This window comes from Mesoplodon bidens (assembly GCF_964165515.1).
Source record: "Mesoplodon bidens genome assembly, chromosome: 4".
Taxonomy (NCBI): domain Eukaryota; kingdom Metazoa; phylum Chordata; class Mammalia; order Artiodactyla; family Ziphiidae; genus Mesoplodon; species Mesoplodon bidens.
The window spans coordinates 145,876,646-145,891,799 of record NC_138160.1 but is presented as its reverse complement, the minus strand read 5'-3'; the positions used below and the strand labels follow the sequence as shown (position 1 = coordinate 145,891,799).

General features: G+C 54.8%; 3 protein-coding genes across 3 annotated transcripts; 1 reads left to right on the top strand and 2 right to left on the bottom strand.

Moving 5' to 3' along the window:
- Window positions 1-1,275: 1,275 nt before the first annotated feature.
- CD320 (CD320 molecule) lies at window positions 1,276-5,917 on the bottom strand. The gene is made up of 5 exons (XM_081232805.1): window positions 5,701-5,917; window positions 2,935-3,060; window positions 2,340-2,573; window positions 1,901-2,059; window positions 1,276-1,741 (listed from the first exon to the last, which is right to left on the bottom strand). Exons 1-5 carry the CDS (start codon window positions 5,837-5,839, stop codon window positions 1,602-1,604), a joined length of 798 nt encoding a protein of 265 aa, XP_081088931.1. The 5' UTR covers window positions 5,840-5,917; the 3' UTR covers window positions 1,276-1,601.
- Window positions 5,918-8,493: 2,576 nt separating this feature from the next.
- Window positions 8,494-13,801, bottom strand: NDUFA7 (NADH:ubiquinone oxidoreductase subunit A7). Its single transcript, XM_081232264.1, has 4 exons — window positions 13,675-13,801; window positions 13,173-13,222; window positions 10,103-10,252; window positions 8,494-8,712 (listed from the first exon to the last, which is right to left on the bottom strand). Exons 1-4 carry the CDS (start codon window positions 13,723-13,725, stop codon window positions 8,622-8,624), a joined length of 342 nt encoding a protein of 113 aa, XP_081088390.1. The 5' UTR covers window positions 13,726-13,801; the 3' UTR covers window positions 8,494-8,621.
- A 37-nt stretch (window positions 13,802-13,838) lies between these two features.
- Window positions 13,839-15,011, top strand: RPS28 (ribosomal protein S28). The gene is made up of 4 exons (XM_081232267.1): window positions 13,839-13,930; window positions 14,025-14,072; window positions 14,597-14,730; window positions 14,941-15,011. The coding sequence occupies exons 1-3, from the start codon at window positions 13,892-13,894 to the stop codon at window positions 14,717-14,719; spliced, it is 210 nt and encodes a 69-aa protein (XP_081088393.1). The 5' UTR covers window positions 13,839-13,891; the 3' UTR covers window positions 14,720-14,730; window positions 14,941-15,011.
- Window positions 15,012-15,154: the final 143 nt, after the last annotated feature.

The window sequence follows — 15,154 nt, the reverse complement described above, 5'->3', positions numbered from 1 at the left end:
CAGTGTAGTGTGAGTGCCTGACGTTAAGCAGGATCTTAGTTCCCCGACCAGGGATTGAACCCGCGCCCCCTGCAAGGGAAGCATGGAGTCCTAACCACTGGACTGCCAGGGAAGTCCCTGACATTAAGCTTTTGATTGTCAACATCCAGCATGAACAAACACACAGATAGCTGCATGACACAGCTACTAGCAACACAACATACCTGGTTATTAGCTACCCCAGCCTACGAAGGTCCCCTTTTCAGAAACCCTAGGTAACCTTGACAAGTGACGCCTTGAACGACCCCGCTTTCCCTTTTGGCACCCTAATTCCAGCTCTTATGCTTTATATTCAATAAAGAGTGAATCCGAGACTCCAATCCCCGGACCCTAATAAAGGCAGAGACCCAGGTCAGCATTCCCTCCCTCTCTCTCTCCCCATGATCTTGCTGCGTGGCCCTCAGAGGGGGTGCCTGCTGTGTACCCTCCAGAACCTGGGAGTAACAAATCTTGTTCTGCGAAGTTCCCTGATGGTTTTTCCTGAAGTACGTCCTGTGATCATGATAAGAGCCACGAGGGCCGGTCTAGCCACAGTGCTGCCTCTAGCTGGGGTAACGTCTGTGAGGGCCTTGCTGTAAGTAGTAGGGACCCAGGTGTACTCAGGTGCTGCTCTCTGAAAGCCTTGCTATTGATAGGCTGAGATGTACACGATACTCAGTGCCAACACCCCAGAGCCCATGGAAATTACTCAATCTAGCCAGTTCCAAGCCTGTTTACCCTGCCTCCCCCATTCCTTCCAGTGGAAACCATAACAAAAGCTCCTGTCCGTGTTGTTCCCTCTCCCTCTACCTCCTGGTGGACCCTGGTGCTTCCCCGTGTGGCTCCACTTGGCCTGTTATGCCCTTCCTCTTGGGATCGGTGAGTAACAAAGCGTCTTTTCAGTGACAGTCGTCTCCTGATCTGTTGGCCTTGCCATAGTTGCATAATAATAAGACCTACATTTGGAAACAGCGTGGAGACCAACCTGGGGACACCCAGCTTCCATCTCAAAGAGAAGAAGCCATCATGGATGGAGGTCCCCCAGCCCAGGACTCTGGGAGGCACTGCCCAAGGTCTGCTCCGTTTGGGGAATGCAAACTGTCCTGCTGCCCCCAGCCCCACTGTCCCCTGCTCTGGATTCCAGGAAGCCAGAGGCAGGGTCCCCAACTCCCACCCTCTCTGGGCTTGGGTGCTCCACCACAGAGGAGGGGCTGCAGCAGAGCCCCCAGGCTGCCCAGGCAGAGGGAGACAGAGGCCCAGAGGCAGGCAGAGGATGTGAAGTAACTTTAATCACCACCCTCAGGAGGGGGCAACAGTAGTATCTGAGCAGGGGGGCCACCCCGGGAATGACCTAGGGCCAGCCCCTCAGTTCTGGCTGTGGCATGTTCCCCATCCAGGCTCCTCGAGTCCAGGGGAGGGTCTGGACACTCCCAGCCTCCACGATCACATCTGCAGGAGCTCAGGTACTTGGCGCCATGTGGCCAGAAGAACCCAGGTCTGGAGGCTGCTGTGCCAACAGCCACGCGCGGGTCCCCATACCTGCCATACTCGGGACCATGTGATGTGGCAGCAAGAAATCATCCTCAGAGAACTGAGGCCGTCCTCTCTGACTGCAGAGACCCCTTCACAGACACCAGCAGCCCCAGCGGGGACAGGCGTCCCTGAGCACAGAGCCGTGACAACATGAAGAGGATGGCGGCGGCCAGACCTACACTTAGCACCACTGTGGGGGACAGAAAGACAGGAGTGGGTGAGGGGAGGGGGTGGCAGGAGGCTCACACCCACCAAGCTCCTAACACACTGGAAAGGGGGTTCTGCAGCCTGCCGGCTCCCAGGAGCAGCTGCTCCAAGCCCCAGGGGTGGGAGGACCTGTTTATCTTACCAGCAGCTGCAATGATCCCATAGGCACTTCGGTTTCCAGACTGAACTGAGTCCTGGTCCCCGACAGAGGTGACTGTGGCATTCCTGAGATAAGTGACACTCTCCAGGGTCACAGGGGTCCCCATGGATGTGGCACTCCCTTCTTGGAGGGTCTTGGTTCCTGCAGTAAGTCCAGGAATTCAGTAGCTGGGGAGGGGGCACCTGGGGCATGGGAGGATGAACAGATGTTTCTGGTGCCCAGGGGGGACCTTAGGGCTCACCCTCCATCCCAAATTCAGTGAGGTTGGTGAGCCCTGCTGCCCGAGTGCCCTCGTGCATCCGCCACGGGAATACGGGCACAGGCAGACACACGTGTCCACGCTCCCAGCCTTGTCATACACTGGAAGGTGTCAGGCGTCCTTGTCTACCGACCCACCCTCCCCACCCCCACAGGCACACACCACAGGCAAGCTCATCGCTGGAGTCGGAACAGTCCGGGTGGCCATCACAGAGCCACGTGCGTGGGATACAGGAACCACCCAGCGGGCAGCGCAGCTCTCCCTCCGGGCAGGGCTGGTGCCCGCAGTTGAGAACATTTTTGTTGATGCCATCAGGGCAGTCATCGATGCTGTCACAAGAGCAGGGGCTGCCAGTGGGTGGCTTGCACTGCCCGTCCTGGGCACACGGCTCAATACCTGGGGTACAGGGTGAGTCAGGTCCCAAACACCCAGCCAAGAGGGCCCAGGCACTCCCCACAGCCCAACCTCCTGCAAGCCCCGCCTTCCGAGAACAATCGACCCTATATGATTCGCCCATCCCAAAGGCTCCTCCCCCTGCTTCTGTTAGCTCCACCTTCCAAGGACTCGCCTCCCTGCAAGCCCTCCCTCCCGACCCCACTAACTCCGCCCCCTGCAAACCCACCTCTCCCAGACCTCCCTCCTTTCAGGCCCCGCCCACCCCAGAGTGCCCTGCCTGAAAGCCACATCCCTTCCACAAGCACCTCCTCCCTGTGGCCCCGCCCCTTGAAAGCCCCGCCCCCAGGGCATGGCCACTCACTGCACTCCTCCTCGTCACTGCCATCAAGGCAGTCCTGGTCAACGTCGCAGCGCCAGGTGAGGGGCACGCAGCGGCCATCACTCCTGCACTGGAAGTTGGTGGGCGGGCACGAGGCTGCGCTGGGGCCTGAGAGATGCACACAAGCGAGGCCTGGGAGGTCTGGACCCTCCTTTGGAAGCACAGTGTCACAGGCTGCGACCACCAGGAGACAGACCAGGTCCCAGGAACTACATTGGTGGTCACCCTTTGCTAAGGATGCACTATATGTGGGCCTTGGAGCTGAGCAATTCACAGCCTCACCAAGAGCCCTACTGGGCCGATTCTACTCCCATGCTCATTCTACACAAGACACTTAGGAGAGGTAAGGCCTGAGGCTACAAGCTAGTGGCAGAGTCGGGGTTCGAACCCAGGTCTTACTGATCCCGGGGTCTTTACCCGGCTCCAAATGGCCAGATGGTCTCCCCAGGAGTCTCTCCAAGTTCCGTGGTTAAACAGACTTGGAGAGGAGCCATCTCTGAACCTGGCTCAGGCCCACCTGTCAGGGTCAGCAGGGCCCATTATGTCCCAGCTGCTCAGCAAAGGGGAAACTGAGGCCTTGGGTAGAGGACCTGCTTAGTCACCGTGGCTTGTCGACTCACCCACTAAACTCCTCCCAGATCTGACCACTTTCCCCATCCTGAATGTGCCACCACCTCTCCAGATTCCCCACCCCCATCTCCACTCAGACATCAGAGACCTCTCAGAGCCACACCGTTTGGTCACCCACCCTTGCCCCCCTTTGCTCAAAACCAGCCCTTGGTCAGAAATAGAGACACAGATGTAGAGAACAAACGTATGGACACCAAGGCGGGAAAGTGGCGGTGGGGGGGCGATGAATTGGGATTGACATATATACACTAATATGTATAAAAGATAACTAACAAAAACCTGCTGTATAAAAAAATAAAATAAAATTCAAAGATTCAAAAAAACCCAGAAACCCAGCCCTTGGTCCCGTGACCCTCTCACAACCAAATTCTACAACCTCCATGTGGCCCGCAAGTCCTGACCAGCCCTGAACGCTTCCTGGACCTCCCACTTTCCCCCTCTTCATCAAGCTCCCTCTGACCCGGCCACGTTGCTGCTTCTGCAAGAGGCCTGGGCTCGTTTTCCCCCTCAGGGCTTTTGCCCATGCTGTTCCTTGGCCTAGTTTGCCCTCTCCTCCCTCCTCTCTGCACCTCGTGATTTCCTCCTCAGACTTCACGTCTCAGCTTATTTCCTGGGAGGGGTCTCAGGCCCCTCTCAGAGACCCCTGAAGCTCAGCCTCCCACTTAGAACAATGGCCCTTGAACTGGCACCCGCGTAGACTGGACACTTAGTGGTGGTCAGGGCAGTGACCTTTTGACTGTAAACCCGGGGCAGCGCCTAGTGATAAGTGGACACAGGTCACACAATGGTCCGGGCTGAGTCCAGCTGAGATGTGAGCCTTCCTGGACCCAGAGCAGGATGAACACAGAAGGGCCTGGAAGCTGGGCCATCAGGCGGGAGTCCGAGGGACAGAGGAAGGGAGTGGACTTTATGGTTTCCTCCTGGGTGCAGCAGGGAGGGTGGCAGATACCTGGCTTGGCCCCAGCCTAGTCCCCCTCCATACAATCCTGGTCCTCTTGCCCCTTCCACCTTTACTCACAGGGGCCTGTGCCTCCAAGCCCCCACTCCCCACAGCCAGCCCCTCCGCAGGCTGGCCTCCAGGCCCAACTGTACCTGTGGGCCACACAGACCCCATGGGGGTCTGGCAGCATAAAACTTCCTCCCCAGGACTTGCCACTCTCCCTAGCAACCTCTGACCTCCTTCCCCGGACTGCTGGAGTGTGTGTCCTTCTGTAAAATGGGTAGGCAGCAGAGCAGAGCGGACCTGGCTTCATAGGGCTTTGGTTTGGAGCAACCAGTGATTGCACCTCCCAGTCTCAGTTTCCCCACCTGTAAAAAGGGCACGCTAGGAGTCCCTACCACAGTGTGCTGAAGAGAAGAGACTGTGTGTAGAGTGTGGTACTTGGTTAATGTGAGTCCTGATCCTTGAAGGAACCAGGAACATTAAGCCTGAAAAGGCAGGGGCTTTGGGGTGAGATGGGGAACCAGATAAGACGGTGTGTGAACCTGAGTCACAGCTGAAAGTCAGGGGCACCTGTGAGCACAAAGAGGTCACTCTAACCTGCCCAGCTGCCTCTGGGTACCTCTGAGAGGGCCACCAACATCATTTAGGCCAAGGCAAACGTGTCCAAGGGCCTGGGGTCACAGGGAAGACCTTTTTTTCTCTAAGGCCGGAGAAGGAAGGTGCAGAGATTGGGAGGGCGGGAAACGGTCGCCGAGCAACCACATGGCCACATGGCCCCGGGCTCGGGCGCCAGGGTATGGAAGCCGCAGCTGCTGCAGGAGGCGCCAGGTGACCAGCTCCGTAAGGTTGGAAGTCGGACAAGCAGAACCTGTAAAGAACTTTCCTGCCCCACGTTGGAGGAAGGGCAGCTTAGAGGTGACAGCGAGGCACGACAAAGCAGAGAGAGTGTAACCAGGGCCGAAGCAGGGTAGTTAAAGGCAGGCAGAGCAACCCAGGCGGAGGGTTCCCCCACTGGGGAAGGCTCATTCAAGGGCCTGGGTCCCCTAGAGCCACGTGCAGGGGGGAGTGTCCGGGACGGACGTGCGGCGCAGCCAACGGTGAGGCGCTGTTGGCGGGCAGGGGCGGAGCTAAGCTGCAGGCTTGGAGGGCGCCAGGGCTGCACGGAGAACACTCACCTGGGGTCTGGGTCAAGGACCAGGTCGGGATCGAGGTCGGGGCGGCCTCCAGGCCCAGCCAGAAGCTGAGCAGGACCCGCAGCGATAGGCCCAGGGCCGCAGCCCGCTGCGCTCGGCTCCGCGCCATCCAACCGCTCATCGCGCCAACCCCGCCTGGCGCCGGCTCCTGCCAACACAGACCAGTCCCTGCCTCGCTCTGATCCACGTACGCGCGTGCGCAAAGATCCGGGGGGCGGGGCCCACGCCCGGGGCGGGTCCCGCGGCGGCCCCGCGTTATGGGTACCGTAAATGTCCGAATGCGAGGGGACCCACTATTTGAGTCTCTTTCCCACTTTTCCCTGACAAGATATATCGAAAGGTATTGGTCCTATTTGAAATTAGAAACTTCTGGAGGTGCAAACGAACTAGTACCGACAAGTCTTGTCTACTTACAATATTTAACATTCCACATGCACCAAATACTCCTGCCTAATTATCCTATTTAATATGGCAGCCACTTCCCTCAGGCACGCCCTCCTCCTGCTTCTCTCGAGCGCCCGACTTACTTTGGTTTATTGTCTGATTCCCCACTAGAATGTCAGGCCCAGGAAGACAGGAATGCTGTGTTGCTCATTGTATCCCCAGTGCCTGGAACTGAGCCTGACACATAGCAGGCTTTTAAATATTTGGTGAATAAATGAAGGAAATGTTGGTTCTTGGTTTTCATCCTGGGTCCTCTGTCCCTTGCACCTGGATGTTCTCACCGACGCTCACTACCTCATAATCCGTGTAGGCTCCTCAGAGGCAGCCGGGTCTTATACTTTACTCTGGGAACAAGACAGGCGAAAGCAGCCTGGGCTTTCTCTTCTCACGCTCACTAGGCACATAAAACACAAACCGTCTGCAGGTTTTCTATCCAATTGGCTGCTGTGTTTTATCTACAGCTCTGCCCCTAGGAGAAGCAGCGCTACTGCCAGCAGGCCCCCCAGACAAGTCACTGTCCTCAGCGTTGTAACAGCTGTGCAAATGTCCCGTGAAGCAATACTAAAGCGGCCAGATTTTCACAGAAGGACCTCTATTTGCAGGTTGATGGCATGCTTATTCAGAAGTGTTAGAGATTATAGCTGCATTTGGAGTGTATGTATATATATACATTTTTTTTTCCATAATAATCTCCAATGCTCAGGAGACATGGGGTAAGAGGCAAAGGTGCACTGGTGCAGAGGCAGTTGGAAAGGGCAGCAAATAGGACTGCCTGCAGGAGGGGAAGGGAGGGGAGGGGAGCGTCCCACACCACCTGTGAGGCTTGGCTTCTTGGTGAGGTTGGCATCTGGGGTCCAGGGAGAAAAACCGAAGAAGTTGTGGATTCACCCAGCTGACAATATGTAGCGGCTGAGTGCAGGCTCATCAGCGGCTAGGTTCAGGGCCATCTCTTGATGAGCCTGAGAGTTCTTTGTCTCTCCACGCCTGTTCTTCTGTTGAGGGTAAAAGGGTTTAACAACAGCTATAACCTCACAGGCTTGCTCTGGGAAGGAACCAAGATCACAGATATAACGCATTTAGAATGGTACCTGGCATAGAGGAAGTGCTCAAGAGGTGTCAGACCTCTTTCTTACGGCACTCCCTCGCCAAACTTCAAGTCTGGGTCATAACTTTTTTTCTTTTTTTTGGCTTATACAGTAAACAACAATTTATTTTCTCACGGTTCTGGAAACTGGGAAGTCCAAGACCCTGGTGCCAGCAGATTCGCGGTCTAGTGAGGGCCCGCATCCTCATTGACAGCCATCTTTTCACTGCTACCTCACTTGGCAGAAGGGGGCTGGGTCATAAAACTTTATTCAGAAACTTTCAATGGCACATCTTGCCTGGGGTCTTTAGAAGCCCTCCAGCGTTATCCTCCTTGTGGCCTCTGCACACCCTGCCCAGCTCTCCTGATCTTTCTGTATCTAATTCATCCTTTGTTCCAACCAGAATCCCACCTCCTCCAGGAAGACTTCCCAGCCTTTTCTTCTCATAAGCATTTAGCATTTGTACCACCCACTCTTGGAGCACTTATATCTCCTCCTGGGACTCTTTTCCTGCCTTGCTCCAAGCTTCCAAAGGCGGGCCAGCCTCAACACTCTCCTGGCATACAGCTGATCTTCACCTACTGATGGGTTTTGGGGTTCTTCCACAGGGCAGCCACAACACTCCCCCACCTAAGGTCACTGCATGGCTCCCCTTCGCTCCTACAACCAAATCAAGGCCATTTCCTTTTCAGCTTTCACTCCCTGCTTATTCCTCCACAGAAAGAAGCCCCTTCCTTTCCTGGGCTGACTCTGCCTCACGTCCCCCAGGCCCACACAGAAACGTTTCTGGCTCAGGGAGGCCTTTCCCCACTGGCCTAGGTGAGCCTTCCCTGTGAGCCACCTCACTGTCCTCTGCCGTCCCTGCTGAGCGGCAGGGTGGTCAAGGTCAGGCAGGGGCCGTAGTGGGAGCCTGCTGGTGAATGTCCGCACAAGCAATGGCTAGGAGAGCTCTCGGGAGAGGAGGAAGCGAGCCGTTTTTGTTCCGCCCCACTGTCCTTTATAGTCAGTGCCCCCAAACACCCAGAGGTCCTGGAACCCGCTCTGACACTCTCAGAGTTAGAGCCAGGCCCTCGAGAAAGGGACAGTGACATCTCTGTACCCAGTGACAGCACCGTCACCCTGGAGCTCGAGAACCACTATCCTCCCCTGCTCCTGGAGCGTTCATGGGATTAAGAGATTCGGCACCAACTTCACCCTGAAGTTCAAGTAAGCCTGTGTGTCCTTTCAAAAGTAAAAACAGAAGCCATTCTGGAGAGCTCAATATATATTTTTTATAAATTAGGTCACGTTCTCCCCAGAGGGAATCCAAAGTCCAAGGAAGAGGAAGCACTCCAGTGGCCCTGAGGGCTTAGCCAGGCGTCCTGGGGCACAGTGTCACAGGTAAGGCTGATCCTTGGACAACTCCCACCTCTTTATGGGAGGAGCTGGCGTCACAGCCTTCTTCTCAGTGGCTACTACAGCCGAGCTGGAAGATGAAAACAGACTTGAGTTAGGCCCAGGTTTCCAGAGAACAGTGTGGAGGAAGCTGAGGGAGACCCCCCTGCCCCGGCAGGAACACATCTGCTGACACCATGGATCTGGAGGCCAGAGTGCAGTGTTTCAGAATGCCCAGAGCCCTCCAATGGGGTCCCCCAAAGGGTGAGCTGACAAGCCCCCTTTCGGCCCCGAGCCCCGCATGAACCCTTGGTCGGCGTGCCTCGGCTCCTGGTCCCAGAACCAGCATGAATAGCTGGGCTCCTCCTCCAGCACCCCTTCCCACTCGCACCCCACTCCCGCTGCCCCAGAACAGGACACTGGCAGAAGGGCCAAGGACCACCACTGGGGGTCTGGGCAAACTGCTCTGAAATCATGCTTCTACTACCTGCCAGCTGTGTGACCCAGGCAGGGCACTTGGCCTCTCTGTGACTCAATTTCTTCTTTTGCAGCAGGGGCCATCACTGCCTAACTCATGGAGTTATCAGGAGGCAGATATGGCACTGACTCCATTCTTGAGCTTACAGATTTTTAATTATGAGGATTAATCCTCACAATGACTCTGCTATAGACAGAATGTGTCCCCACAAAATCCATATGTTGAAATCCTACGCCCCAACGTGATGATGTTATGGGGAGGAGCCTCTGGGAGGTGACTAGATCATGAAGGTGAAGCCCTCATGAATGGGGTTAGTGCCCTTATAAGAGACCCTAGAGATCCTTTGCCCCTTCTAACATGTGAAGACATGGCAAAAAGATACCATCTGTGGGGACTTCCCTGGCGGTCCAGTGTTAGGACTCAGCGCTGCCACTGCAAGGGGCATGGGTTCCATCCCTGGTTGGGGAACTAAGACCCCACATACTGCATGGTGTGGCAAAAAAAAGGATACCATCTATAAACAAAGAAAGTGCCAGACACTGAATCTGCAGGGACCTTGAACTTGGACTTCCCAGCTTCCAGAACCACGAGAAACAATTTTCTGTTGTTTATAAGCCACCCAGTCTGTGGGATTCTGTCCCAGTAGAACTCTCTAAAGTAAATAACATTATTGTTCCTGTTTAATTAAGAGACAATGCCTGAGGCCAGGGACCAAAGTAGGTTTTGAGGGGCCTGAGGTTTATACAATTCTCTCTTTAAGAAGAATATAAAATTACAAAAACAACAATGCCTGGGCTTCTTCCAAGGCCCTTGAAGGGCCCTTGGAGCTTCCTCTGCTTTTTGCAGGAAACCCAACCAGGGTAGCTGGGGATTCAGAGCTCTCAGATGAAAAGCCCCCGGCAGTACATTTCCTGCCACAGTTGATGCTCAACAGACTTGGGATCTTGAAAAGCACAAGCAGGAGAGAGGGCTGGTCGCAGGAGGGGTGTTGAGGCATCCTCACCTCTCTGCTGGCTTCCCTGACACCAGCACCTTCTGCGAGGACATGACGATCGAGGGCGGCGTGGCTTCCCGGCGGCCATCACGTGTACAGTAGTAATTGTTGGAGAGTTTGTGGCTGGGGCCCACGGGGAGCTTGGGAGGAGGCTGAGTTCTGAGGAAAAAGAACATGGGCACTGAAACAAAAATGACAAGTCGTTCTCACTGCGTGGCTGTGCTGGAACATGGGCCCACCATCTCAGTCACGAGGCTTGGGGTCGGCAGCCCCTGGGATGTGCTGCAGGCCAGGAGTATCCCTTGATACACTGCCATGTCCATATGCCTGGGGAGGGTCCAATGCCCAGAAGCAGGTGGGAGCCCCTGTATTGGATGTGAAGATGCTGGAAGGCCAGGCCTGGGTCTGCCCCACCACAGGTCCCCGACCTGCCCCAAAAGTGGCGGATATGGAGGACCCTTTCATGAGGGAGGCCTGTTCCCACCTCTCCATGGCCCAGAGCTTGGCAGCTGGTCTCATTTCCACCACAGGTCCTCGAGAAATGAAGAGGCTGGGGCCTGGGGCTCTGCCCATCACCTACCAAGTAATGATGGTCAGCAAACGCTTGGGAAACAACCCCAGACTTGGCTCATTCTGAGGGGCTTTGTCCCCAAAGGCCAGGCTGCAGAACCTCTGAGTTTCCAGTTCTCTCAGGAACTCTCTTGAAGAACTCTACTGGGATCGAGCCTTATTACTCAGAGCATTTTGTCCTGTGAGGTCTCTGCTGCCACCTCGTGGTCGCTGCCACCAGAGGGGGAGTGAACAGAGCTCTGTCCTCGCTTGACTAAACCCTGGGGTCAATATACAAAGTTAGAGGCCTGAAAAGTAATCACTAACCTCGCTAACAAAAGACGCTAACAGAAAACAAACAAACAAAATTGCTAACAAAAGATGAGCTTCCCTGGAAACCACTGCAGAGAGGGAGGGCAGAAAAGATAGAAAAATCATAAACAGATCGGGTTCTCATTCATCTTTTTTTTTTTTGTCTGTGTTGGGTCTTGTTTGCTGTGCACGGGCTTTTTCTAGTTGCGGCAAGCGGGGGCTTCTCTTGTTGCGGAGCACGGGCTCTAGGCACGCGGGCTTCAGTAGGTGTGGCTCGCGGGCTCTAGAGCACAGGCTCAGTAGTTGTGGTGCATGGGCTTAGTTGCTCCACAGCATGTGGGATCTTCCCGGAACAGAGCTCGAACCCGTGTCCCCTGCATTGGTAGGCGGATTCTTAACTACTGCGCCACCAGGGAAGTCCCTCATCTGGCTTTTTAACCAACTTTACTGATAATCATTTTGCCAGGACTCAAGTTTTTCTTAAAACAAGTGACAGTCATTGTACCAAGGGGAAAAGAAGAAATACAGATAAAAACAAAGTTTAAAAACTTAATATTAAAAGCAGTATCCTAATTCCCTGGCAGTCCAGTGGTTAGGATTTGGTGCTTTCACTGCTATGGCCCGGGTTCGATCCTGGTCAGGGAACTAAGATCCCCCAAGCCATGCAGCACGGCCAAAAAACCTTTTTTTAATAAATAAAAAATAAATTAGGGACTTCCCTGGTAGCGCAATGGTTAAGAATCCACCTGCCCATGCAGGGAACACGGGTTCGAGCCCTTGTCTGGGAGGATCCCACATGCTACGGAGCAACGAAGCCCATGCGCTGCAACTACTGAGCCTGAGCTCTAGAGCCCGTGAGCCACAGCTACTGAAGCCCGCGTGCCTAGAGCCCATGCTCCGCAACAAGAGAAGCCACCGCAATGAGAAGCCCACGCACTGCAACGAAGAGTAGCCCCCGCTCGCCGCAACTAGAGAAAGCCCGCGCACAGCAATGAAGATCCAACGCAGCCAAAAATAAATAAATTAAAAATAAATAAATAAAATAAAATAAATAAAGGCAATATCCTGTGTTGAAGTTAGAATCTGCTTAACCCCTGGAGTGCAGAGATGACCCTCTGTTGGGTAGGGACCAACAGAAAACGAGCACACAAAGTATAAAAAGAACCAGCGCCCAACGGAAAGGCCTAAATGAATCACTAGGGGGCGCCATTATCCTTTTTAAAAAAAAGTTGAAAATTTTACAAAACTGTTTCCTCAACTGTATCAACTACCCTGGATGGAAAAGCAATTTAAAACTTTTGATATTTGGAATCAGTCACAACATGCAGGCATTCACATAGATTTGGTTATTTTAATGTTATTGTTCTTCTTTTCATGCTAACCCTCCATGGCTGCCTTACCTTTGCCTGCCACTCATATATATATCGTTATTCCCCATTTCTCATAGTGTTTTAGCCACACTAGCCTGCTTCCTACTTCTGGCTCTGTCGGGCTACACGGCCTTGGCACTTACTGCTCCCTCTGCCCGGAATGTTTTAATAACTATCCTTTGGCATTTCAGGTCACTCAAACGTCAATCCCTGAGACCTTTTCCTGATTACCTGATCTGAGGTAGGCACCCTCCAGCTTATTCACTTTGTCTTCAGAGCATTCTAGAACAATGTTTTTTACTTGCTGTGTTTATTTCCCTATGTTATGTTTCTCCCTCCTCCCCAGGATATGAACTCCATGAAAGCAATGAGAAGAATTTTTCTTGTTCGCACTGGTATCCCAGAGGGTTGAGGACACAGCAGGGGTTTGTAAATGTCAAGAAATTTTTGGACTCAAATGAGTTTGAAATCAATACACTTATGGGTTCAAATCCCAGCTGTTACTTGCTGGCTTCTGAGTGATTTTAAGCAAATGATTTAGTCTCTCCGAGCCTCAAATATTTTCATGCGTAGCTTGGGGATGATAACACTAACTAGCAGGGCCACACTTAGGACTGCAAATCACACTGAGGATTCCCACTCATAATTCAAGCCCCATCTGGTTGTACCACGAGCACCACTCTCCGACATAGTCCAGCAAGATTAAAGGCAAACCTCTGCCTCCGTAGCAAGCTAGGCGGCTAGAGGCAGGATTTCGGCCCAGTGTTTCAGGGGTCTAAAAGAGCAGGGGTTTTGATTTTGATGGAAGGACAGGATTGCAGTCCGGGCAGCGAGCGGGGCTTGCTCACCGCTTGGAGATCTCCTGGTAACGCAGCTGCAGCTTCGCCTGCAAGTCTTGCTGTGGGAGAGAGAGGAAGAAGGTCAGCCCGCAGGGTACCCCAGAAGAGAAGGCCAGCGAACGTGGGGCAGTCCGGGGCTGGACAAATGAAGGGAAGGCGGAAGATGGGCATTTGGCGACAAGGATATGGGCCCTGGAGGTGAACAGGAAAGCTGGAGGTCGGGGCCACAAGATCCAAAGCTAAGAAGGACTAGGTAAATCCCAGGCCTGAGTGGGACCCCAGCCAAGAGAGGGCCAAGGGCTGGGGGTGGAGGTGGGCGTGCCCTGGGCTGGAAGGGTCAAGAGTTGGAGGTTCCGGGCTGAGCGCGGGGTCCCGGCTTATTAGGGGACTCTCAGCACCACTGGCCTCAGCCCGAGAGGTGCAGGAGGGGGGTGAGTAACAGGAGCGTGTCCGGGGCGCACGGAGCCCACAGCCCCACCCTCGCCAGTGGAGCCCTTCCCGCCCCGCGCACCCCGGATGCCCAGTTCCGCAGCCGCTGGATGAAACGAGTAGCAGATGCCATCTTTCCCCTGCGCTGAAGGGCGCCGGTGACGTCTCTACCGCGAGGGCTGCTGGGAACATGGAGTATGGTCTCGCGAGAGCGGGAGTGGGCGGGGCTAGGACGCCTTATAAATGTTCTCTCCGAGACACGTGACTCCTCTCCGCCCGACAGCCGCCGCGCCGCCATCATGGATACGAGCCGTGTGCAGCCCATCAAGCTTGCCAGGGTGAGGCGGAAGCCCGGGTTTGAGGGCCCGGATGAGGGAGGAAGGAGTAGGGGAACCGGGTGGTCCAGATCTGATCCCAACTTCTTTACCGCAGGTCACCAAGGTGCTGGGCAGGACCGGTTCGCAGGGACAGTGCACGCAGGTGAGCTGGAGAGACGAGGAGGCGGGGTCTGGGGGGGGGGGTCTGGGGTCTTGAGTCTCCGATGATGACTTCTGTGCCCTGGTATCTGAGAACCGATAGGTACCCTTTTTCGGAAAACTCATGGAGGGTCCGAGCCTTTGCTGAGGCCTTGCCCACCGGGTCTGGGCTCGGTCGACCTCATTCCTCAAGCCCTGACATACCTCGTTCTCTTGGCTCAGCCAATCCCAACGACCACTGTGTAGCTCCACGCCCTCACGATTGTGCTCCCGTCCCCGACGGGCGCAGAGCGGCAGCTGTCCCCCACCAGTGGCTTTTTCTGGCGCTCAAGAGCTTTGTTCTCCACGCTTCGGCCCCTCTCCGGCTCGTCTCCCGGCCCAGACCTACTTCCTAGGCTCAGTCCCCTTTTTAAGTGTGTCTAAGCAGACACGTGCTCTGAATCTAAACCAGCTGTCTATCCCACAGTGCGAGTTTGTGGCCGACCCTGACTTCTTCCCGGTACCCCCCCACCCCCGTCAACCTCATAGGTGCGCGTAGAATTCATGGACGACACGAGCCGCTCCATCATCCGAAACGTGAAAGGCCCCGTGCGCGAGGGCGACGTGCTCACCCTATTGGAGTCAGAGCGAGAGGCTCGGAGGCTGCGCTGAACTTGGGACTGGTGAGTGCACAACTGGAGTGGGAAACAGAGTAGGTAGGTCCCTGTTAGACCTTTGGCTGGTGGTAGGGAGGTTTCGCCAAGCGTACGGATGAGGGGCTCTTGGTGGCAGGGTGTGAAGAAGGGGTTTGCTGAGATTGGCAAGACAGGGGAGGGAGTTTGCCACTTGCTGAGGGGGACCTGTCAGCATCTCATACTTGGGTTTGTTTACAGGGTCCTGGGTGTCTGGGTCGACTACCTGGCCCACGAGGATGACCTGCTGTTAATAAAGCGTTTATATTCTGTGTAAACTTGGGGTTTTGTCTCGGTTGCCACTAACCTTATAAAACCCTCCCATGGGACCCCCAGATGGTCTGCACTGACCCACTGCACTCTGGAAGGGGGGCGGAGGGGTTGTCTTCCCCAACAACGCGTTCTCTGTTTGAGG